Raw genomic sequence first — 26,055 nt, 5'->3', positions numbered from 1 at the left:
TTTCAAGCAAAATCTCCCAATCACAGACAAGAAAATAGAGCGTAAGTACTTACGTTTACATAGCTTGTTTTGAAAGTATGGCCCCAAGGTTACGAGTTGAACTAACGTTACCGAAAAAAAATGTAATGCGTTCCTGGGCGAATTAAAGATTATTCTTGTCTTAGAAAAGGTGAATTTATTAATTGTTCGAGAGAGACTAGACGCAGTCCGTTGACGGGCATTTTTGTCAACGTGAAGTTGAGATTGTCGTAAAATTTTCGTTCAGTTATGCCAAAGTTTTCGTTACAACGGATTTAAATTTCATTTCTTCAGTTTACTTTCCGTTTTCTGTTTGAATAATTTTCGAGTGCAATACATTTCAATTGCGCCATTTTTTTAACCTCGGAAACTTCCACATCGGGAAATATAGAGCGGAATAGTCGCCGATGTTTATATATTAAATGACTATTTCTTTCTTGAGGATTGCCGTTTGAAAATTTTAAACGCATAATCAAATGAAATAGCCAACACGATTGAAGGCTCTCCAGAAAATATATAGTAATGTCAAGGAATTTATTGATGATATATTATTTTAATTTAATGCAATTTGAGTTGTAAATGGAAATTACGATTTGAAAGTTAACAGTAAAATTTTAATTCAGTCTTGAATAAAACTAACTAATTTATAAACTCACCTACAATAAATGCCATTGGTACACTGTAGCACGGGACAGCTTGCCCAAGTTTACAATTCTCAGCCTGGTGACCTCATTGAAGCAGCAGTTAAATCTAATTACAGGATGCCATTTTATTTTGCTTGCTGAACTACAGTCGCCGTCAAGCGTGCGGGTTTTTTGCCTGACAAATTGAGTGCAGTGAAGAACGGCACGCAAATTAGGCGCTCTTCAACCTAACAAAAAATTATATTCGTATTATAGTAGGCCAAGTGAAGGCCGTCTTTGCCTTGCCTATAATTATTAAGAATAAATCTTTCGTTTGAATGCGGCATTTTAATGGAAGTCGGTCGCTCTTCAGTTGCGGGTTCTGCTTCATTGAAATTTTGTTCTCGTCGAACAGGGAGATTTTGACGCCTGCATGCGTTCAAAAGTCGTCCTCTTCAAAGACTGGTTTTGTGGGAAGCCAAAGACAGGAAAGCGGGCAAGTCTTTGTTGGCATTTATGCTTATAGTGGCAAATAAAAACGCCGGAATGGTTCACCATTCTAAGACAATATTAATATTTTTTGTGGTCTTCTACATGATACGTACAGCCTAGTTATTTGAAAGATTCCTTGAAATCGATTCGAATTTTTGTTGTATCTCTATTTTATTTATTATTATTATTATTTTTTTTTTGAAGCTTGTATTTTGTTCTTACTATAGGTAGATGTTATTTATCATAAAGAAAGCATGGATATTTAAGTTTCCCAAAGCTCCAGCTGAAAAAGCGCAATCGAACACTCAGTGCCAGTGAACCACACTTCCAAGCTTTGTCCACAGACACATTACCAGTCGTCAATGCTATTTGTACCTACAGGCTTGGTAACGAAAGTTACCGTCAGAAGTCAAAGTGTTGTTTCTTTTAAAGCCATTTTTTGAACGTTAAAAATCATGCTTAAGATATCAATGAAACGTTTTAGTTGGGACTCCACTTCTTGTCTGGATTGCCGTGAAGACATTTTCCTTTCCTAGTTGCAATCCCGGTTATTGCGAGTTTCAATGATAACAATGATGGACAGCAATCATTACGGTGCTGATGAAGTTCATACTGATGAGAATTTGAGATACTGATGTTCACACTGATGACTATTTGAGATGCTGATATTCATACTGATGGGTATAAAGCGGCGAGTGACCAGTGTAGCTCTAAAAATCTTTATTCTGCAATTGACCACGAATATGTCAAAAGGCTTGACAAACATGAACTTGCTAGCTTACTAAGTTACTTGTCTCGTAACACACTTTTATTGTCAAAAGACGGTCTTTCTTCACTCGCTTGATCCATTTATTCAAGTTGCTTATTTGATGCGATCGTTTTATTTGAATTATTACACGACTGCACCATTCTGTAGCTGATTTATTATTCGCGTCCATTTACCTGCAATAATTATTAAAAATCACCTATGCTGCATTAAATCACATTTGTTGTTAACAATAGTTTAAGCGGCGGCATATTTTCACCGTGAGTAAAGTCACATGACATGATGTAACATGACTTTAACGCAAGTGACATTAGTACAAAACATGTAAATATATGAAACTTACATCGTGAAAGGTAACAGGAATCTTTCTTTCCTAATCTATTTGTTATAAAGTATTTTCTTTATGAATGTTGGTTGAGCAAAGAGTGATTTTATACACTTCAATTACTTACATTCTCATAAATTCTTGTGCCACGAAAATTTTCGCAATACTGCATCAATTAAAAACCTTCTCAAACGACTAACCCTGAATGCAATTTTTTCTGATAAATTTATTTCAAATTGTTCATCGCTAGACGATATAGTTTATCGGTCATTTTAATTTTTTCACTTTAATTCCTGTAGGACATTTTGGAGCAAAGGTCCTGGGGTGAGTAACTCAATACGAGGTCGCGGATATGAAGCTTGAGTGGCGACCGGCCAGCGTCCGCAGAGCTTCCTTTGACCGGGATGACGGCATTAGACGCGCAAATCTTATTTGCCGGACACGAGATTTTCTTGTCGGCCACTCCGACAAGCCAACGAGGGAACGAAGCACGGAAACTCGGAACGTTCGTCATGAGGGAAGGAGAGAAGGAGTCGTGGTCTAGAGAGAGTCGTGGTAGAGAAGGAGTCGTGGTAGAGAAGGAGTCGTGGTAGAGAAGGAGTCGTGGTAGAGAAGGAGTCGTGGTAGAGAAGGAGTCGTGGTCGAGAAGGAGTCGTGGTTGAGAAGGAGTCGTGGTTGAGAAGGAGTCGTGGTTGAGAAGGAGTCGTGGTTGAGAAGGAGTCGTGGTTGAGAAGGAGTCGTGGTTGAGAAGGAGTCGTGGTTGAGAAGGAGTCGTGGTTGAGAAGGAGTCGTGGTTGAGAAGGAGTCGTGGTTGAGAAGGAGTCGTGGTTGAGAAGGAGTCGTGGTTGAGAAGGAGTCGTGGTTGAGAAGGAGTCGTGGTTGAGAAGGAGTCGTGGTCGAGAAGAAGTGGTCGAGGAGTCGTGGTCGAGAAGGAGTCGTGGTTTTAAAGAAGTCGTGTTCGAAAATATTATTACACATTGAGGTTCAAAGTGCCGGCCATGGAATCATATGAATGATGTTTATATGACTTCTTAAGAAAATCGAACTAGAATTTGAGGATTCAAAAATTTTATACCTCAGCTCAATCTAGTAACATACTATAAGTACCGGAAATGGATTCATATATTCATATTATTGAGACAATATACAGTAGTAGGGCATTGGAATTTCGAGGTAGCCCCTGCACTCAAATCAAATGAGTTTTGAAGTCAGCCGAAGGCAATTCGTCCGAGCCTGGGTTGTATGCGCGATACAGGCAACAGATACCTTGGTTATGTTGGACTACGCGTTCAAAACAATGCTGTTTGCCTCGCCTAGGAGCAGCAACGCTATATTCTCACAAGTATAGCGTTCGAACCCACAGTTCGTCGCTCCCATCTCTGTGCCTTCGATAACTCGACCGTTGCCAGGGTGACAATCTCACGCCCAGTGAGGGAATTAAATTAAGCTCGTACATTGAGCGCTCAAATTATGCAATTAAGGATTGCGACACTAAGCATAATATGACGTTTGAGCTGAGAAATTTATCGATGTCACCGTTTAATGCAGGTCAAATGAAGCTCTTTACTTTGTATGGCATTTACTGTGCAGCGGAGCAATGTAATCATAGAATAAATTTATACCAAAATAGACCTAACACTAAGCATATAATATGGCATTTGAGCGAAGAAATTGATCAAAAGAAAACCAAGCACTGAGCATATTCTTCCTTAAATAACATACGGATTTTGAAGTGCAAGGCCGCCGTTCCTGGACAGAATGTCAAAGACACTTGATTAGAAATAATATTATAAGTGTTTAAAAATTAATGATCGCTATCTCGGTACTAGTATCAAGAGTCAAAAAATATTCATGGCACATTCGTGGTGGGAGAAGAAATATGATTACAAATTTATTAGTTATGGGTGAGTCTAAATGCCCTACGTGATTTACACGCATTAAACTCATTTACAGGAGTAATGATCTTTAACCATCTATCGCTATATGTTACTCTCCGGGAACATAACTTTCAACTTGAATTATACGTAAACTATTGATTGTAGCAACCTGAGGACGTTTTTACGCAACAGAGAACATTTTAAATTTGCCGTACGTGGCGGCAACCATCAGCGCAAGTCATTTTACGCTCACTGGAACGTACACTTTTTGGGAAGTATTGTGACAATATTGCTCCGGTTACTCATGTCATGCCGTAGAGGGTTAAGCGACAGATCCTATTCTCGGGAATTTTTTTGCTGTAAAAATACGTTTTTCTAGAGCAATAAACTAACTGAGTGATTGCTACATTCACTGAGTGGGTGAGTGGTCGCTACATTGAGTACATGACTAGTCGTAATGCACAGTAGCATGAACTGTAAGCGAGACCATGTCCGTACATACGGGGTCCAAGTGCTTGATCGCACCGACCAAGGCCCAGCCAAGTGGCGTCTGATACACGTATGGTGGTTTGGTGGTTTTCAAAGTTTTAGCCAACAGGTGATTGCTGTCGGCTCCTAGTATGATGGCGACCTCAGCTCTTGAGTCCAGTGGCAGGAAATTCTTAGCGTAGCAGGAAATACGTGGATGATCCTCCACAATTTCCCTTGTTGCCACTTCGTACTTCAGGTCGGGAATATTATTGATCTCGATGAGCCGCGGCAGATTGAAACTCTTCTCTTCTGTCACACCCTTGATCATAAGGTTGTTCACGAAGCGGCCCGATTTCGGTCCACTTGGGGGGGCTAACGTCCTCAAAGAATACGAAAGCCTCGGACCAGTGATACCAAACTCATCGAGGAGCGAGGGAGAGCAGAAGGATATATTGCATTGTTCGGCAATAATCACGTACACTCGGCAAGTGCGTTCCGAAAGCGGGTCGTAAACGTCAGCAAGAACAACCTTACTAAAGCTTCGCCCTTCTTGTCTGCTGCGCGGATAGTCACGCGGATGACTGGGTCTTGGTGTTGCGTTTACATTTGCATTGGATGGTTCGTCGTGCCGGGAGTGAGCGAGGGTGTGGTGTTTGCTACTGCCGCAAGAGTCACATTTTACCACCTCTCTGCACACCGCGGCGCGGTGTGGACCCAGGCAGCGGTAACATAATCCCTTATCTTGCATGAAACGTCGCCGGGTAGCAGAGTCCATCTTTTTCACAGCAAAGCATTCCAGCGTCTCGTGGGCACTTGCAGGATGGAAGGCGCAGGGTCTATGAGCTTCAGAACTCTCTAGTAGTACGCGTGTCATCTTCGTGTTGGGATGAGAAGAAGGCAAGTGTTCGGAGTCAGACAAGATTTCGGAGTCGTCCCTCAGCCTGTCTGAAATGCTCTTGATAAAATCACAGAATATTTGGAATTTAGGGTGCTGCAAAAAACTTTTTTCATAATTCGAGCACTTCGTAAGCCAGAGAGAAAATACAAAATCAGGCAGCTTTTGTATAACCGGTTTCAGCCCTAAATACATGTCCAGCAAGCGCAGATCTGGAGCCAACTCCATGGCGTCGCTCACGGATTGGCATAACTTGCCGAAAGTTTTTAGTTTCCGAACCATGTTGAGATCTGAATCTCCAATCTTCGGAGCTAGGAGAAGATTATCATACCAATAATCAGCAATCATTTGGCTCGAACCGAACCTTTCTTTGAGCACGTTGAGAATATGCTGCAATTTGGCTTGTCCATCGAGCTTGTCCATCGAGTATATCTTGATTATATTAAGCGGTGCACCCGTCGAATGGCTGGCTAATACCTCTATGGCATCGAGGGGCTGCACTTGTAACGCGTCCATCCTTTGGCACAGGCTTTGAAGCCAGGGGTGGAACTGCAGTAGCTCGCCTGCGTATGGGTTCTTAGGAGCTTTCTTCAGTTCGGCGATGAGCAGGGATCTCAGGACGGGGTCTGTTACGGGGCTACTGACGACCTCAGGAGCACGAATCTTAGAGGATTGATGGCACGTTTCTTCCGTTGTATTGACAGGTACAACTTCGGTTTCCGCTGCAGTTTCGTCTCGCATGGCGATGGCGGGCGCAGCGCTGTCTGAGTTCTTCACGAACTCACTTACTTCTTCGTTTATCCCTGACGTTGGAGTGGCGACCCAATCTCCTACTCGAGAATGGGCCGATTGTAGGGAAATGCTCCCTCGAATGGATTTGCACGATTCGCTCCTATCCTGAACATTTTTCTCCTCGGCTTCGAGCTTGATGGGTACGGAATCAATGTCGCTGCGTTCCATTGCAAGTCGGGCCAGAGCAACTTCTGGTTCCTTATTGTCTGCCGTCTGTTCCATGGCAGGCCTTGGTAGGTTTTTTATACTGGCAGACCGAACTCTTCCATCTCGTGATGCGGCATCCATGGTGGTAACTCGGTCCACTAGATCGCAGAGCTTCTGTTTTAATGAAACCTGAAGATTGCTTTCTCGCTTCGAGAGCTCATTTGTCCTCGTGCGGCAGGTCGAGGCTTTGGCAGTATCTCCAGCCTTTTCAGCTGCCGCTATAAACGCTGCGCTGGTCGCCATAAGCAACTGATGTCGTGCGGACAGCGCGTCCATTGAGACCATCGTCTCCCTGGCAGAGTCAATGTGTTCAATTCTCATTGTGGACATAAGACCACCTAAGCCAGTGGCGGCAGCTTGAAAGCTGTCGTCTAGCTGTGTAAGTGAGGGACTCAGCCCCGCTTCCTGTAGGACTTGCATTGACATTCGTAGTTGTTATTTGTATGATAGGACCGTCTTAATTCGACAGTACTTCAAGTTGTTTACTTGAAGTGTCTAACGCTGACTACTGCAGGTCAAATGAGGATCTTCAATTGAATGAGCAGTAACTTGCCAGCCTTGTAACCTGCACATACAGAATTACGTTAGAATACAGAAGACAGAAAAAAAATATTATGATATGTACGCTAAGAAATTTATAAAAGGCACAGTGAACTGATTCAAGAACATTTAAAATAATGGATACAAAATTTTTTATTTTTTACATTTTTAAACACTGGGCCACCGTTCATGAAGATAGTTACACGACGTTCGACTTATGAAAACACAGATCATTTTATCAACAAGAACAATCGTGGTCTCGGTAATAGAATCGACGGATCAAGTCGGAAATTGGTCCCGGTAATAATATTGACCGATTTCAAGTTGGAAAATGGTTCTGGGTAATTGCATCTACTGATAAAATCTAAAAACATTTCAAGGCATACAAGTGGCATGAAGCAATAACGCTGACAAGACAAGGAGCTCTGAGACCGCATGTGGCACTAGAACTTCGGCTTTTCATCAACAGGAAGCGCTAATGCAGGAAACCCGATTTACGTGCATTTTTGAAGCATGCGGTAACGCTTAAGTTTTTGTCCCGCGATCGGCAAAAAATATGTACGTACTATAAATATTAACGATATGCAATATACACAAAAAGTTAATATTGTTTTGGGTTTTATGACCAAAAATAGACCAAGATTAGGCCGTTCTTTTACTGTAATTTTATTTACAACACTTCTCTTTAACTTCACTTCTTGTTTGTCTGTCTGTCTGTCTGTCTGCTACAAATCTTATAATCCATATACCGTATGACACAATTTGACCTGTCCAATTGATCTAAAATTTTGCACAATTGCATAAAGTCAGAGACAATGCATGAATCAATTGACAGAATAAATAATTTTGAAAATTTACAAAATTTTGATATCTTAAAAAAATTTTGAAAATTATTTTTTATATTTGAAAATAAAATTAGAAATTCATTGTACATTTATAACATCCAAGACACTGGATTGTTCAGAAGTGTTGTCTTTAAAAAGTAATTTTTAAACGCATATTATTTAGACAAGCAATAATATTGGTTAATTTCACATTTTCACACCATCACGCATTTCTATAAGACTCTAACGTTTATTAATTAAGCAACTCTAATAAAACGGAGAAGTATGTAACACACAACTTTATGATTTTGGACGGCCAGTTACTGTGACTTACATACCTATACACAATGTTCACAACATAGAATGCTTAGCGTTGTACGTTTGAATCCACTCACGCAATAAAGCTTACTCACGTTGTTATGTTCACATGTGACGAATGGGCTCCAGCTTCACCTCCAGGAACGCTAATTAGCTCTAGCTATTTAAAATCAGTTTATTTCGTAGTACCTGCAAAAATATTCATATAAATAATTACATTCCACTCGGTTGATAATTTTCTCAATAATTTGTCAGTACAAACATTGCCAAAAGTATTACTCTCGAAAGTAAGTCGATTTAACTCAGTGGTTCCCAAAGTGGGCGATATCGCCCCCCTAGGGGCGGTGAAAAGATTTTGGGAGCGGTAAGGAAGAAGAGGGCGGTAGAGGGGAGATAGTCCGAAGTCAGTGTCAGAAGTTCGAACGTTTGTTTGACGATTTGCACACAATACGTGCAGCACATCATGACTCCCAACGATGGTTTTTTCACCTAGATCTGTCTTTTTAACCTTTCCTGGGTTTACCTCTCGGACAAATTAACGGCCGGACTCGCGGCCGGTCTAACGACCAATTTCCAAATTCAATGATCAAGGAATATCTCTCAAACTAATGAAATAAACTCGATGAAACTTGGTACCTACACGTATTCATTAGGACCAAACGATGTTTTGCTCGTGAAAATTGTTTGAATTTTGCCGTCGTTTGTTTATGCCATATTTATGTGGCAATACGGGCCGAAATTCACAGTGATCAAGTAATTTCTTCCAAACTACTGAACAGATTCGAACGAAATTTTGAATTTACAGTCCTAACTCCGAACGGTAATGTTTAGCTCGTGAAAATTTTTTCTATTGTGCCTTCGTTCGCGATTTTTTTTTACCTTTATTCGTGATTTAAACAGCAATACGTGCTTAACTTCACAATAATCAATAAATTTTTTTCAAACTACAGAACAGATTTGAACGAAACATTGTATTTAAATACCTAACCTCAGCAACGGTGATGTTTACAATTTTTTCTATTTACCATCGTTTGCGAGTTATACGGCTATACGTATAAAGGCTCTTGGTTGAACCGGCCGGTAGAAAAGCAGGTCGTTCCTCCTATATCTGTATAACTCGCGAACGAAAGCAAAATAGAAATGTCACAAGCTAAACATCACCGTTGAGAGGTTAGGTATTTATACACAAAGTTTCGTTGGAATCTGTTCTGTAGTTTAGAAGAAAGTTCCTGATCGCCGCGAACTTAAGTGATAAATTACACGTCGATACGGGCCGAATATAAGGTGAAATCGACGAATATAAGTGTGAAATCATGAATGACGGTGAAATGAAAAAAACTCGCAAACGAAGGTAAAATCGAAAAAATTTTATGAGCTAAAAAAATCACCGTTTTGTAGTTAGGAATGTGTTTTCAAAATTTCGTTCAAATCTGTTCAATAGTTTGAAAGAAATTCGTTGACCACTGCGAATTTCGGCCTGTTTCGCAATATACGCGTAACTCACGAATGAAGGTGAAATTAAAAAAAAAATTACGAGCTAAACATCACCGTTCGGTTTTGATGAATACGTGTTCCAAGTTTCATAGAGCTGTGTTCATTAGTTTGCCAGTTTGGGAGATACTGTATTGCTTGATAATTGAATTTAGAGATTGGTCGTGAGACCGGCCACGAGTCCGGCCGCAAATTCGCCCGCGACGTCCTAGGTTTCTAGTGCTGAAACAGTGAAAACAGCTGAAAAACATATTGGTTCACTAAATAGGGTTCTATTTGTGAAATACACAAATCACAATTGTGTTTAACCTTTATCTTTTAAAATTGCAGCGTACTAAATTTCAAGAAAGAGGCGTATGTCTGTGTGGGGCGCTACCGCGCTAGAAATTCACTGGGGAGCCAAAGCGGGCGCCAGCCAGAAAAAGTTTTGGAACCCCTGATTTAACTCAATACAGACAATAGCCTTGAATAGGTTGTTAAATCTAAGAGGGTCGGAAGCTGATCAAAAATGAAAGAATATGAATAAATTTGATTCTACAAGAACTCTACTAATGAAAATACATTTCTATTTCAAGACACTTGAACATTAGTTCAAATTACTATTATTATTCTACGAAGCAATTATCCTGGGCCGTGGCCGTGGCTTCTGCCGCTCAGGGTTCAAACGAACACGTAGCCTAACTGACGTAAGTCAAACTTCGAGGGAAATTTCAATAAATAACAAAGTAAAAAAAAAACTTGAATAGAAATAGAATCAATCAAAACATACCTAATATCATTTTCATTTACTGGGCTAGTGGGGACGTTTTCAGTGTGCGTGCACGTACACGTAGAGCCAATAGGCTGTCTAATGTCTATACATTATAACCTAACAAAAATAAAGGGAATAGACCGAAGAGTAAAATAAGTTAGCATAAATAATATACCTAATAAAAGAAAATAGCTAGCCGTCAATGTTACTAAATGATGTCTCATCAGTATAAATAAACATTAAGAGATGATTAAGTGAATGATTAACCTGCAATTAGACATCAAAGCATAGAGTATTCGTCAAGTTTAAGAAGATGCCAGAGCCAGATGAGATAAGAATGGCGTCTCAGCTTCGTGAATGGCGTAGCCTATCCCTGCGTTTCGTGAGGCTGAGCTTGTTTCACAGTTTCGGTATCGAAACTTTTTTCGTAAACATTCATCCTCGATAACTCTCAGTATAATTTTACAGTAACTAGCACGTTTACACACTGCAATTTTATAATAGAATTTATCATAAGAATAAAACATAACCAAAGGAATACGAACAAACAACAGCCCACACTAGCACGATAAGAGTCCCAGCCTATACTGAAATTTCGCGCGTTATTTAGAGCTTTGGTGTGGCTCCCGCTTTCCGGCAACATTCGCTTGATGGCGATCGAGTCCTCTCGCTCAATATATCCTTTCCTTCATGTATGAAGTTACACAACGTGTCATTCAATTAGTATTCTGTAATGAAGTGTTTATACAAACCACAGAATAAGGCATAAACTATTGCTATGTTTCTTCGTGTTTGATACCTACAACTTGTCATGCAAATAAACCGATTCGACACTTCAGTGGTCGAACACCGATTCGACACTTCAGCGACTCGCGTGCGAACTCGCCTGCGAGCTCGAACTTCATTTTCAACTCTGCCGGTTGTGCTTCATTCTCTTCTGGCAATTTATGCTATTTAAATTTTGTGCGATTGATCACGCATGAAATGACGAATTGAGCAGTTTCAGAGATAAGACTAATTCTCAACACTCGTTCAATTCGATTTTTGAAAGACTTCTTTCAACTCATTATGTTTTAATGTCATTCGTTCGGAATTTTGAATGATGTTTGTAAAGATTCAATGTAGCAGAACGATAGTTAGTTCGATCATTTCAGCAGTCGGTAGTTGGGTCATGAAAAATGGCTTGGTCCTCCGTCCGGCGGAACTCAGTACCGTATGAAGTAGGCGATGCGGCTTTTCTTTTCCAAATGAATCTAGGGTCTAGGCTACTATCCTACTAACTCATTCTGTACTCATTAGTCGTCCGTGAAATATAAGAATGACGTTTCTATGTTAAAACATAGCTGAAGTATCATCATTGATTAGATTAATTTATTATATTATAGGCTATCATTCTTCATGTTACGTGTAAATATAGGCCTACCCCGATCTTGTCTGCTAATCATGATCAATTGATAATCGACATGATGCCGCTTGCCGTTGCCGGATAAGTAGCATTTCGTGTTTGGTGTTTCAGTGCCTACTACTGTGGCCAAGTGGCTTGACAGTGGCTCATAGCCTCATTGGCTGACTGGCTCTTATTCATAATCATAATTAATTATTTATTAAGTCTCATCTGCAACTAGGTTGCACCTGCTATTTAATAATATAATAATTAATTACTCGCCCTTCAAGTTTCAATAAATATTAACCATGGATTTACCACAGCCACCACCAGGTAATATGTTGTTGATATTTATTCATGTAGCTAGTAATCATATTTTTCATGCCAATGTTTTAGTAGAATTTGACCTTGAGTATTGAGAATAAATTTTATTTTCAAGTGTAAATCATGTTTGTGTTTCTGTGTTGGAATTTGTTGTTAATTTTGAGTTCTGACAGTGACATCTGGTTGTTCTTGAAAATCATAGTGGCAAAGCAGAGAGTTTTTTAGACTCTCCATCAACTCCTCAAGTTTATTTTTGAGTCCTAACATGTAGACCATTAAAGTATCCTGGATAGGCAGTAGGCTACCAGCATTATCATACTTAAGAAATTGGTTTAAATCTCGAGTAAATGAGGAAATTAAAAATGAACTGATTCTAAAAAAGCTCTGGTTTGCCACTATGGAACTTCTTTTTCTGAACTTCTGGTTACTGGTTACTGGTTAGGCCTATGGTAGCCTATGCGAGCTATGCCTATCCATCACCCACCTCTCAAATTTTGGGAATTTGAAAACTTTAGAACAGGGGTCTCCAAACTACGGCCCGCGGGCCGGATCCGGCCCTCGGCTAGGTTCCATCCGGCCCGCCGAGGGTATCTCGTATGTCAACAAAATGTGTACAAAAATCGAACGTGGCGTTTATTTCTGATTACGCATGAACTAAAAAACAGTAAATGGGTGTGACTGGTGTCTCTAAAAATTGATAAAATATTTACAAGTGTTGCCATGAACCACCCAAGACCCTTTGATTGCGGAGAACATTATCGTCCTGGTCTGCTTGCCAGTGTGAACCAAAGTTTGGAAGTGTTTCGGGTGACAATGTCGGGACCAGGAAAGAAGAGAAATGTGGGCTCTGAATGCCGTGAATTAAAGGAAAAGTTGGATGCATGCTACTTTGTTATCGAGTTTGATAAGTTGGTAACAAAGCATTATGGTTAATATGCAATGATAGTATTGCAGTGCTGAAAGAGTGCAACATTCGGAGACATTATGATACAAAACACTCGTCAAACTATTCGTAAGTCAAAGGAAAGCTTCTTGCAGACAAGCTGGATGCTAATTTTGACTATCGAATTTTATTCGTAATTTATGCTGCCCTTCCCTCCGCCCACGAACTTCTCCGGCCCGCGAAGGTTTCAGTAAGCTTGATCTTGGCCCTTGGTGAAAAAAGTTTGGAGACCCCTGCTTTAGAAGATGGACTATTAGCATTTATTTCAATTTTTAAATACATATTTATATTTTATATCAACACCCATTTCTGGCAGAAAATGTAAAGTCAAAAATAGTTCTAAAAATCTATTGTATAAGAATTCATTATTGCTTGTAATGAAATATTAAATATTGGGCATTATTGCCATTGATGATTAGGCCTTTGGCCAGTGCAATTATCAAACTGGAAAATATGGCAAAGCCAGACTGGCAGAAGCCATTTGTGAATAAAGCAGAAATTGTTCTCCCTACAGACCTACAGTATAGTCTTTTCCTATAGGCTTTTCCTAATTTTTCAGTAACAATTGAGAAAAATATAACACATTCTTGCATTTGAGTTTTGTAAACCACCCATGAAACAATTGTTTTTCTTATGATTAATGTATTGGATACTTCTGCCCAATATTCCAAATTGAAACTTTTATCCATATTTATTCCATAATAACCAGTTGCATAAAATTTTTACATGTTAGTTAAGCTGTAAGCACATGATATATTATAGCAAAATAGTGAGTTATATAACAAATTTTTTAAAACCTCAATCTGGAATATTGTGTTCAGTAAAATTCTCTAAAGACTTGAAACTGCAGACAAAAGTATGCCATTTTGCTTTGTCATGACTGAAATATCAAATAAGGAAAGGGTTGTGAGCTTATGTGAAACTTGAAGATATGCCAGGATAGAATTTCATAAATAGGGGCTCTTTTTTTGTGTTGAGAATGATAACTTATTTTTTTTTTTTATCTCTGCAGTATGAAGTTATCTCTGCACTATGCAGTTATTTCTGCAATATGCTGTTATTTCTGCAACATGCAACCAACCATAAATGAATCAAAACTGCCCATGGAATATTTTGCATGAGATGGTATCTCTTGTTTAGCTTTTGTTTTCATCTGTGAATCAGCCTAATATTTCGAAAAAAGGATCTGTAGACACTTTTCTATTTTGTTATAATTTTGTTTTTGTTTGTTCACAGATCAGGAGCTGAAGAATATCATAGACAAGCTTGCCCAGTTTGTGGCTCGCAATGGACCTGAATTTGAGCAAATGACCAAAAGCAAGCAGAAAGAAAATCCCAAGTTCAGTTTTTTATTTGGTGGAGATTATTTCAACTATTACCAATTCAAAGTCACAACTGAACAAGCAAGTAAGTTGACAGTGAAATTCATGTTTATATTATGTATGATTCCTTCCAGGCATTATTATTTTGTTATAGGTATATTATGATTTGTTAATAATTTGCTAATTAACATAGAAGCACATTTAATGCCATGTAACTCCCAGGTTTTTTTAAGTATGGCTGAAAATTGAAGCTGTAGTGGTAATTCTCTAACAGTTATACTGTTCACTACCGTATATGGTTCAGCATTATAAAATTTGAAATGAAATACTTGTTCAAAGTTGTATCTTTAGACCAAATCAAAGTATGAGAATCGGATTACTCATTTTATGCATAACAAATTAATTAACTGGATCAACTTTCAGTCTAAGTTGTATCTTTAAACCAAATCAAAGTATGAGAATCAGATCATCCATTTTATGCATAACAAATTAATTAACTGGATCAACTTTCAGTCTAAGTTGTATCTTTAGACCAAATCAGAGTAAGAGAATCAGATCATCCTTCTTATGCATAACAAATTAATTAACTGGATCAACTTTCAGTCTAAGTTGTATCTTTAAACCAAATCAGAGTAAGAGAATCAGATCATCCTTCTTATGCACAACAAATTAATTAACTGGATCAATTTTCAGTCTAAGTTGTATCTTTAGACCAAATCAAAGTATGAGAATCAGATCATTCATTTTATGCATAACAAATTAATTAACTGGATCAACTTTCAGTCATCAAGCACCGTCAACAGCACCAGCCGCCCCAGCACATGCTGCCGCCCCCCCAACAGAACATGTCCCTCTCCAACATCCAGAACACACCTCAAACATACCCACCTCCTATTGCTGCATACCCTACAGCTGCCCAGTACCCTAACTACCCATACCCCCCATCATCAATACATCAGCAGCCCCCATACCCTCCTTCATCCCAGCCTCCTATGGGGTATGCCGGGTACCTCACATCACACCCCTCGCCATACTCCTCCAATAATGGAGAGGCTCGGCATGACAATTTTTCTAGCGCTCCTCCTCCCCGTTATCCAGATCAGGTTGGATTAATTGTTATTTGCTTGGCAATCATCAACTTATTTCTTTAAAATTCACTTTTTTACCTTTTGTTTGCCAATTATTTGCACTTAAAGGAGGAATTTCTATTGTAACAGATCAACTATTTATTCTTTTTCTTCAATAAATGTTCATATGAGGCATAATTAGTCATCAGCTTTCAAAAACTTTAGTGGGAATATCTTGGTAAAAGATCATTAATTTGCATCAATAAAAGCTTTAAAAGATGTTAAGGCACCTGTCGTAATTTAAAGTGAAAAATTATCCTTCACTCTCTTATTTACGTTAGAGTAAAATTTTACAACTGCCATCTTTTTGAATTAAAATTTTTATTAACACAGCTGCCCTTTATCTATACCAAACAAATATTTTTGCTGGTGTTAAATTTATCAAGTAAATTGTAACATATATATTGGTTTCTGGACTATTTCTGAAATCAATACTGTACCTACTCAGCTGCCCATTAACAATGGTATTGGATCATTTTCATATTTTATTTTTTGTACAATTGGATTATTTCATCATGATTTTTTATTTGTTATTGTTGTGCAATTGAACATGTTTTTGCTCTGTCATTTTCCATAGTATAGTTATACAACTGACTTATTTTCATACTGCCAGCTTTTATCTCTGTTATTATCCTACTAATTATTTTCATAAGGTTAATTAGTTTGTTATTATCATTCAGTATGAGCAACAAGCCCCCCAGGAACAAGCCATGCTCCAGCAACCACCCCCTCATCTACCTCCCGTCAGCGACTCCTACCAGAACATTGCCAGCAGCATGGCCAGCGTGTCTGTCTCGTCCAACTCCATGGTAACTAAACCTCATGGTGACTACTTAGTAACTCAACATTGACTGAGCTTGGTAACTCAATGTTAACTGCTTGGTAAGCATTTTGTTCATCTCTAGGTCAACTGCTGCGCTGACGACATATCTAAGCCTCTCTCTGTTGTTCTAAAATAACTCGATTGCCTGCACCGCAAATTTACCAAGAATATTAAGACAAAGCAAATGGCCTAAATATTCATCACATTGTTATGGAAATGAATGTTAGAAAATCCTAGAAGCTCCTCTGTTAGTTAGACAATCCTAGAAGCTCCTTTGTTAGTTAGACAATCCTAGAAGCTCCTTTGTTAGTTAGACAATCCTAGAAGCTCCTTAGTTATCTAGACAATCCTAGAAGCTCCTTAGTTAGCTAGACAATCCCAGATTGCTAGTACAATCAATAAAGCAGCAAAATTATCTTTCGTTACGAATTTTAACTATTTCATGAGACCTATACTCACATATATCATTGTACAGATAATAGGCCCGTAGTTAGAGGGTAAATGATGCTTTACTTCACCCATATTAAGTGGACATAGTGACATCTTTGTGTCACTGCCACAGTGTCACTACTTGCTGTACTACCTCATTCTCTGGATGTGATGATAATTGCTTTGCAAGTATCAAAACCTCATTAAACTGCACAAAATAGTTTTGCTTTGTAATTATTTACTTTGGACTTGTTTACTTCGCGCCATGCATGGCAAGCTTCTTTCCTCCCTCATGTGGCATCAGAAAGAGGCTTTTGGTTTCGATTTAACAACAATACAGTAAATATTGTACAGTATTTAGTGTGCCCCAAAATAATCAATATTACCTAAATTCATAATAAATTTCTGAAATGACAGTATGAATATGTGAAACTCGGGCTTTGCTGTGTGGCTAAATTAATTTAAAAAATCCCATGAACCTGGCAAAATAAAATCATAATCAAAGCTCGAGACATAAAAATAGTTGAAAAAGTCAATGAACCACATTATCCAGAAGAACATTATTTTCAGGAGAACTCTAACTTCTCCGTTCATCCTCCTGGCGAGGCCCGCAACCCTTACTCGGCTCCCTCCCTCCCTGACCAGCCGCCTCCCACCCCTCAGTTTCCTCAGGTGGGACTTATACTATTGACTATTGTTATTGTTTTGTTATTATTATTATTATTAAGATAAATGCATGTTGTTGAGGTCAGTTATTTCTAATTTTTTATTATTTATCTACAAAGAGATTATCGTGACGTGTTATAAACTGGGTGCTTGTTACTGAGGGAACTAAGAATAAATCTAAGTGAACAAAGGCAAAGGCAGAAAAGAGAATTACAAAAGACTTTAGTCAACAGTTGTAGGCTCTACGAAGTAGTTCGGTCTTGAGGGAGCAACGAGACACTGGCACCATATGAGCTGGTGTTACAAGGGCTAGCAGGCATTTGGTATTGGAGGAGTTCCGTTATTGGATCAGTTCTTATATTGGATCAGTTCTGATATTGGATCAGTTCTAATATTGGATCATTTCTGATATTGCTTCAGTTCTGATATTGGATCAGTTCTGTTATTGGATCTTCTGTTATTGGATCAGTTCTGTTATTGGATCAGTTCTGATATTGAATCAGTTCTGATATTGAATCAGTTCTGATATTGAATCAGTTCTGATATTGGATCAGTTCTGATATTGGATCAGTTCTGATATTGGATCAGTTCTGATATTGGCTCAGTTCTGATATTGGCTCAGTTCTGATATTGGATCAGTTTTTATGTTGGACAGTTGATATTGGATCAGTTTCGATATTGGATCAGTTCTGATATTGTGTCAGTTCTGTTATCGTATCAGTTGTGATATTGGATCAGTTGTGATATTGGATCAGTTTTGATATTGGATCAGTTTTGATATTGGATCAGTTTTGATATTGGATCAGTTCTTATATTGGATCAATTCTGATATTAGATCAGTTCTGATATTGGATCAGTTCTGATATTGGATCAATTCTCATATTGGATCAGCTCTGATATTGGATGATCTTTTTGTTCCAACATCAGGACCGACACGACGCATTTGTATGGATGTGTACAAAATTGATCAATTTTTCAAGGTTCTGTTGGTATGGGTAAGATAATTGGGATAATTGAATTCAAATTTTAAGTTAGTAATGTTGATGAATCTTTTTGTACATTGTATTTCCCTCAGCTTGAGAATGATTTTGTCCACGTACTAGTATGCTATGCCTAACAATGAACTAGTGACCAGTGGTAAATCTAGAGGAGGTTCATATATCTTGAATCTTAGTTTTAGATGGCAGAAGTTGTTGATTTATACGCGTGCGATTAATAACCAGAGAATTCGTTGATTTAAATTATCAAAGAGTCGGACAATTCTAAAGATGAGGTAGCTAGATGAGGTGCTAATGAGACAGCATCTCGGTGTCCTGGTTGTTGATCCAAAGTGTCCGATGTAGTCCAAAAGATGAAGAATTCTACAACCTTCTTTGAAGCAAAAATTTTTATAGACTATAACGGCCTCTCGGATAACTCCTGCGTTTTTGAAAGGGCCATTATCGCGTTTAGTTTGGAGTTTGATGTTGTTGTCACGAAGCCTGTTAAATTCATCAACAATTTTCAGATGAAGTTGCTTGTTTGTAATGCTTTTAGACCTGGTCTGGTTGTTAGCTTGTCTCAGGTGGTAGGAGAAACAGCTGTTCAATGTCACAATTGTTACTCCAATGACTCTAATATAATCCAAATAATGAAGTAGTCTCCAACCTTCTTTTAGGAAAAATTAGAATACATCGGACCCTTGGAGAACTCTTGCTTCTTTGCAGGTACCGTTGTTGCGTATATTCAGGGTTTTGACGTTTTTAAGAGTGTCACGAAGCCTGTTGGATTCATCGATGATCTTGAGATGAAGTTGCTTCTTTGTAATACATTGAGACCTGGTCTGGTTGTGAGCTTGTCTCAGATGGTAGGAGAAACGGCTGACCAATGTCGTAGTCGTTACTGCAATTACCCGAATGTAATCCAAATAATGAAGAAGTCTACAACCATCTTTGAAGCAAAATTTATAGATTACACCGGCCTCTTGGAGAACTCCCACTTTTTTGCATTTGCCATTGCTCGGTATAGTCCAGGGTTAGACGTTGTTGTCAAGGTTGTCACGGAGCCAGTTTGATTCATCGATGATCTTGAGATGAAATTGCTCGATTGTAATACTCCGAGACCGTTTCAGATACTTTTCTGAGTCTCAATTTTTCATATTTCTACCATCAATAAAATGAGACTAAAAACCTGAGAAGCCAAAATCCAAAATTTTTGGCCAGACGCTCCCCTTAAAACCATTTTATCTCAATTAATGATGGTAATGATATCTTTAATGGTAGATTAATAAATTGATGTTAATGATCACCTGCGTTAGTTTTAAACTAATTATTGTATATAATGAACAAGAAGTCATTTAAAGTGTTTAGAGTAGTTTACCAATGTAAATTTTTACACATCTATTTTTTAAATGGATATTTAAATTTTATATTTTTTTACAGAGCGTCTCAGTTCCACCTCCGGTCCCAGACAGCGGGAGTGCAGCTGCCGCAGCGGCTGCTGCTGCTGCAGCTGCGGCGGCAGCAGCAGCTGTTGTTACAGCCAATAACGCTGCTGCCATCGAAGCCATCGTCCAGCAGCAGCAAACTCTGCAGGATCAAATCAAACAGAGCGAACAGAACCTCACAGCCCAACATCAGGTTGGTGGCTATCATCATTAAGGAGTTGATTTCATGGAAGTGTCTGAGGTTCTTCATTTATGGTCTTTTAATCAATCAACCCCTCAATGTAGAAATGCTTAAACACCTGGCCAGTAGTGGCGGATAGTATAACTTTCAATTACTAACCGCCACTATTTAGTGCTATTTGTCTCGTGTATTGACACTACTGGTCTCGGAAGTACCTACTACCCAGTAGCCATTTACACGAGTCCTGTAGCATGATAATCTGTAGAGGTTGATTTATGAAAGTCATTAATGCCACCACTCGTGACCTTAATGACCGTTTGCATCTCGATGATAGAACCTGATCCTTTGTACTGTTAAATGAAGACCACATCATTGGCTATGGAATTGTACAGTTTCTAGCACTTGTAAATAAACATCAGGATGTTGTAGTTAGGCTGTCGGCTGCCAAAAAAACTGCTAACTCACTGTCGTAGTTTTTTCGAATACAAATCATTAAATTTTCGTGGCTAGATTGCTGGCTGTTTGTTAGCCGTCTTATGGTAATAATCCTTACAAAATTTATTTATAAAGTGGCCTCAAAAATGTAATTCTTCAAACTTAAGGAATTTGCATCAGAAATCTTTTTTATTTAAATCACCTGTAATTTTGTGCAGGTTCTGCAGCAACAAAAAGAAACCCAGATTCGGGAAGGCCTTTTTGTGGCCAAAGGAGAACTCCTGAAGAAAGAAGCTGAGGAACTCAACTTGGTGGAATCCGAACTATCAGACTTGCTTTCAACCATCACCGAAACCTGCACCAAAGACTCCATTTCAGCAGGCAAACTCTGGATTTTTACCCACGCCACCGACGAGCCAAGGAACAAATGGATTGCCCAATATTTAAATTATAAAGCCACGTGTCATTCAGCTCCTTTTGCTCACAAACTGCACATAATTTACCTGATGAACGACGTGCTGCACTCGTGCGTACGCAAGGGCAGCGTGGAGCTCAAGGAGAGACTGCAACATGTTCTCGTGCCTATGTTCTGTCATGCTGCTAACTCTGCCCCCGAGGATAAGAAAGCTAAGCTTGAAAAGGTGACTTTTTGTGTAAAATTGGGAAATAGGATGAATATATGTATAAATTAATATAACTAATGGGAAAGAATTGCATGCTCGTTCATGTTTCCTTCTCTGTTTCTCTTGCTATTTACTTGTCCTTTCTATGCTCGTCTCGCGCGTCACCTCTCTGTTGATCTCTGTTTTCACCATTGGTCTCTGTTTGTTTCTCATGCAACCACCTGTGACGCTTCCTCTGTTTCTGCACACCCGTTCCCCTTCCTCACTGTTGCTGTTCACCTGTTCCCCTTCATCTTTGTTGCTGTTCCCCTTTCCTCACTGTTGCTCTTCCCCCGTCCTCACCAATATTAATTACTGTTGCAGCTGCTGGCGCTGTGGGAGGGCAAGCTGAAGCTGGAGGACGACATTCTGGTGCAGCTCCAGAACCCCAAGGAGTCCTGGGCCGCCTTGGAGAAACGCAACCTGGAGGAATTCCCCCAGGTCATTCACACCATCACCCTCCACCTGGACACCACCTTCGAGGTGAGCACCACCACCTGGACACCACCTTCGAGGTGAGCACCACCACCTGGACACCACCTTCGAGGTGAGCATCATCACCTGGACACCACCTTCGAGGTGAGCACCACCACCTACACCACCTTCGAGGTGAGCACCACCACCTGGATACCACCTTCGAGGTGAGCATCACCACCTGGACACCACCTTCGAGGTGAGCATCGAGGTGAGCACCATCACCAGTACACCACCTGCGAGGTGAGCACCACCACCTGGACACCACCTGCGAGGTGAGCACCACCACCTGGACACCACCTGCGAGGATCGCTCTAACCTTCACCACCACCCACTCAGGTTATCATCTTATGTCATTCTATGGCTAAAAATAATGAATTATTGAATAGCATCGTGGAATGTTTTAAAGTCAACGTTTAGCTGTTATTATATTGTTTGATGTTTATAATTTTTTGATATTTTGCTGCTATTGCTGAGTCCGTTATAGTTGATCAACATTTTGCGGTCATTTCAATGTTTTATTTGTTAAATTTCGCCAATATTTTGCCGTTATTACAGGGTTACAAGCAGCAGCACAATGCGTTCGTCCAGCACGCGGCGACGCAACTCCAGCAACTCGAGCAGCAAAAGCAACAACTCGAACAACAGCAGCACCAACAACAGGCTGGTTAGTGCCTCTAGTGTAGTGGTAGCAGTCACTGTAGTGCAGTGGTAGCAGTCAATGTAGTGTAGTGGTGGCAGCTACCGGTGCTGTAGCGCAGTGGTTAGTAGCCGCTGAAGCACATCAGTGGTGGTCACTGTAGCGCAGTGGTAGCAGTTACTCTAGCGCAGTGGTAGCAGCCACTGCACTACACCTTCGCTAGCCGCACCGCGATGACAAGGGCTGGCCGTGGGTTTGAGCCTTTCAAAGTTCAATTTATTTCTCTGTGTCATGGTGGGTGTCGACGGTGGTGCTTCAGCATGTCCTTAGATTGTGCCCCAGAACGAAATTTTGGTTCCATGTTACCTGGGGATCTTGAGATCCTGTAGCTTGCCAAGTCACTATAACTGAAGGTCGTTTGATGATTTTATGACATCATCTACATTTATGAAAGCCATTCATGATATTAACTTACAACTGTTAATGTCGACCTGTTTTCTACAGTCCCGAAAATTATTGATGTCAAGTTGTGAGTCCTGAACGTTGCTTAAGTCTCTCGGAAATTCACATTCGAGTTCATCATTCCTGATACTGCAAAAAGCTAAAATTATAATATAATTAAAGAACTTCTATGACTGCAAGTCTATTTATGTAATGTCAGCCAACGAGTGAGGGTAAAATAGCTCATCAGCTTGTCTCATGTTGAACGCTGTGTTGATTATGACTGGTGTCAAATAATCTACATTGTGTGTAAGTCTTATTGCTAGCGTTGTGCTATTCACGCACGTAGTATTGTCTGCTTTAGTATCACTAGTAAATAATTGATTTAGTATCACCATTACCTAGTGTGGTGATACGTAATTAATTAATTTAGTATCACCATTACCTAGTGTGGTGATATATGCGAAGTTATTTCCTTGATTGCAAATATAATAAACCTATGACAGCTTTATTTGACTTCGTTAAAAGAGAGGTATGTTGTTGAAGTTTCCTCTTGCTTACCTTTCAATTATCTTGAATAGAATCTACAATGTTAATTAACATCAATAACATGGATGTTCTGAATTATGAATGAATGAATGGAGAAAAGAGTTCATAGTCAGTTTATAATTGAAGCAAGGCAATTTTTAAAATGTAGGATATTGCTGGAAAGTGTGCAATATACGAATTATTTTAACATGATGTTGGTGATGGATGAATGTAGGAACAGGATGTTGTGGCTGTAACATTAGCCCATGTAGTAGCTGAATGTTGATGGTAGCTGTAACGTTAGCACATGTACAGTTTTAGCACATCAGTCACTATGTACGCACTATCCTCACTATGATTATGATGAACCCCTCCCTCACACGCGTCTCTCAGAAGACGGTATCGCACATCCCGGTGAGTGCTCCACTGTTTACACTCAGTAAAATGAACGATACTATGTCCCAATAGCGATGCACCTCTTACAGTTGTACGAGTTGTCTAGACCCTGTTTGGACAGGCAAAGGGCGTATCAGTTCTACTGTACGTCCGCTCTTTGCTCGTGCCCTGAGTAAGAAAGTGTGTCATTATTGGGTCTCGATCATTTTCTGAGTGTTATGCTTTGCCTCGTTTCTCTTACTTACGTTATAGATAATTTTCGCTTCGTTCTTTTTACTTTCCATTGGATTATTTTTTTCGTACATTTTTATCATTACCGCCTGACAATATTTTCCGTCTTTAACCAGTTGCTTGCTGCGCCATCAAATTTATTAACATATTTACACGGACTTCTTTTCAATTCTCTTTCTAGCCCCAACATCTAAAAGTGGATGATTTTCGTACATAGGTAGTCATATACAAATTCGTGTAGGAATTTGTATGAAAATTCATGTACCGTAATAATTTTTGTTGCTCGGTACAAACGAAAGTTGCCTTCCGCCACGGCTTATATTTTAGGCTCTTGCTCGCTCCGTTGGGTCAGAGAGACTGAAGAATGACAAGCATGACTGAAACGTCAATAAAGCACGACTGAAACATGGCTGAAGCATGCCTGAAGCAGCATTGAAGCACGATGAAGACATGACTGAAACGGGAATCGAAGTGGCTATTAATAGTACCGTACAACAAAACATATATGCTCCCGAAGTTACGAAAAAATACCCGTAATTGTGATAATAGTGAAAGCATGACAAAATTTATGTATTATTTTAACATGGCATATGAATATCTGTAACTATTTCAACAATGCATAGCCATTCCTTTGCACGCGTGAAAAGTTTACCATCTCTCAGCGATTTCTATTAAAAACTTATTTATGATGTAAAGTTCGCCATAATCTCTGAACTAAATCATAAGTTTTATTCTACCAGAATACTTTTTGTGATGGCTGTCTTTTGTCTAGAGTTAGTGCAAGCATGCATCTGTGTCTACAAGCTGAGAATAAATTAAATATTTATTTTATTTATTTTTATACATATTTATTTGAATATTTAATATTCTCAAGCAGAGAATATTCAATATATTCAATTTATATGGTGCCTAAAAGATGGCGACATTGCCACTTCAGCTCCCTTTCATTAGTTGTCAGTGTTTGGCATAGTTTACATGTTTATTATGTATTTTATTTTATTTAGGTTATTTGGCATATTTTACATGTTTACTATGTATTATTTCATGTTATTTAGATTATTTGGCATAGTTTACATGCTTACTATGTATTTCATGTTATTGATATTATTTGGCATAGTGTACATGTTTACTATGTAGTATTTCATGTTATTTCATGTTCTAGTAGTTTTCGTGCAAATTTTGGCTAAATGATTTGTTTGTTACAGTTGCTGCGGCGCAGGCGGCAGCTGCAAACCTTGCAGCTGCGCAGCAACAGCAGCAGCCTCTCGAGCACCTCAGCATACCCCCTCCAGGCTTCACTGCAGGTGATGGCGGTTATCACCTTCTGAGGTCAATTGATAACAAATCGGTGATAACAATTATTTGATGATTATTTGTGATAGAAACGACAACAGTTCCAAAAACTGGTAACTTTTAATTCTTGAACGGAGCTAAATGAACAGGTGAACAGGAAGCCACCCTCTCCCCCAAACGAAGACCATTAATATTATTATTCAAATTCAGTATGGAATCCCCATTGTTCCCCTTGAAGTTATGCAGCTCTAGCCTCCAGGAAGGGGTTATGTGTTCTTGCCCCCGGGGTGATTCTAAACACCTTATCTGTGCGATACAGCCTTCTAGAACCTAGCTAGGAGGATGCTTCTAGAACCTAGCTAGGAGTACACTCCTAGAACGTAGCTAGGAGTACACTTCTAGAACGTAGCTAGGAGTACACTTCTAGAACCTGGGAGTACACTTCTAGAACCTAGCTAGGAGTAGGTACTATTCTAGAACCTAGCTATGACGACGCTTCTAGAACCTAGCTAGGACACTTCTAGAACCTAGCTAGGAGGACACTTATAGAACCTAGCTATGACGACGCTTCTAGAACCTAGCTAGGAGGATGCTTCTAGAACCTAGCTATGAGGACGCTTCTAGAACCTAGCTAGGAGTACGCTTATTGAACCTAGCTAGGAGGACGCTTCTAGAACCTAGCTAGGAGTACGCTTATTGAACCTAGCTATGAGGACGCTTCTAGAACCTAGCTAGGAGGACACTTCTAGAACCTAGCTAGGTGGATGCTTCTAGAACCTAGCTAGGAGGATGCTTCTAGAACCTAGCTAGGAGGACACTTATACAGTGGGGGGAAATAAATATTCGTACACTTGAAAAATCGTATTTTAATGTATGTAAGTACACAAACTTAACAGGAAAAGTGATTTAAATTATGTATAGAGACGCATAGTATTCAAAAA

General features: G+C 39.3%; 2 protein-coding genes across 3 annotated transcripts in view; one reads left to right on the top strand and one right to left on the bottom strand.

Moving 5' to 3' along the window:
• Nucleotides 1–4,281: 4,281 nt before the first annotated feature.
• On the bottom strand, nucleotides 4,282–10,674 carry LOC108664615. 2 transcript variants are annotated; one of them, XM_047885012.1, is made up of 3 exons: nucleotides 10,658–10,674; nucleotides 8,244–8,337; nucleotides 4,282–7,031 (listed from the first exon to the last, which is right to left on the bottom strand). In XM_047885012.1, exon 3 carries the CDS (start codon nucleotides 6,890–6,892, stop codon nucleotides 4,550–4,552), a length of 2,343 nt encoding a protein of 780 aa, XP_047740968.1. In that variant the 5' UTR covers nucleotides 6,893–7,031; nucleotides 8,244–8,337; nucleotides 10,658–10,674; the 3' UTR covers nucleotides 4,282–4,549. The 2 variants fall into 2 exon arrangements, with proteins under 2 accessions (XP_047740968.1, XP_018006729.1); XM_018151240.2 differs by lacking the exon at nucleotides 10,658–10,674 and having other exon boundaries at nucleotides 8,244–8,341.
• A 949-nt stretch (nucleotides 10,675–11,623) lies between these two features.
• The window catches only part of LOC108664616 (calcium homeostasis endoplasmic reticulum protein), a 16,412-nt gene continuing 1,980 nt past the window's right edge, over nucleotides 11,624–26,055 (top strand). Inside the window, exons 1-10 of the mRNA XM_018151241.2 lie at nucleotides 11,624–12,107; nucleotides 14,278–14,448; nucleotides 15,147–15,466; nucleotides 16,171–16,299; nucleotides 17,313–17,414; nucleotides 19,829–20,026; nucleotides 20,668–21,090; nucleotides 21,436–21,594; nucleotides 22,144–22,252; nucleotides 25,027–25,125. Coding sequence (XP_018006730.2) covers nucleotides 12,083–12,107; nucleotides 14,278–14,448; nucleotides 15,147–15,466; nucleotides 16,171–16,299; nucleotides 17,313–17,414; nucleotides 19,829–20,026; nucleotides 20,668–21,090; nucleotides 21,436–21,594; nucleotides 22,144–22,252; nucleotides 25,027–25,125 — 1,735 coding nt within the window. The 5' untranslated portion in view covers nucleotides 11,624–12,082. The remainder of the gene's footprint in view (nucleotides 12,108–14,277; nucleotides 14,449–15,146; nucleotides 15,467–16,170; nucleotides 16,300–17,312; nucleotides 17,415–19,828; nucleotides 20,027–20,667; nucleotides 21,091–21,435; nucleotides 21,595–22,143; nucleotides 22,253–25,026; nucleotides 25,126–26,055) is intronic.

This window comes from Hyalella azteca, unplaced genomic scaffold, assembly GCF_000764305.2.
Source record: "Hyalella azteca isolate HAZT.00-mixed unplaced genomic scaffold, Hazt_2.0.2 contig16711, whole genome shotgun sequence".
NCBI classification, from domain to species: domain Eukaryota; kingdom Metazoa; phylum Arthropoda; class Malacostraca; order Amphipoda; family Hyalellidae; genus Hyalella; species Hyalella azteca.
This window is presented reverse-complemented; position numbering and strand designations above follow the sequence as displayed.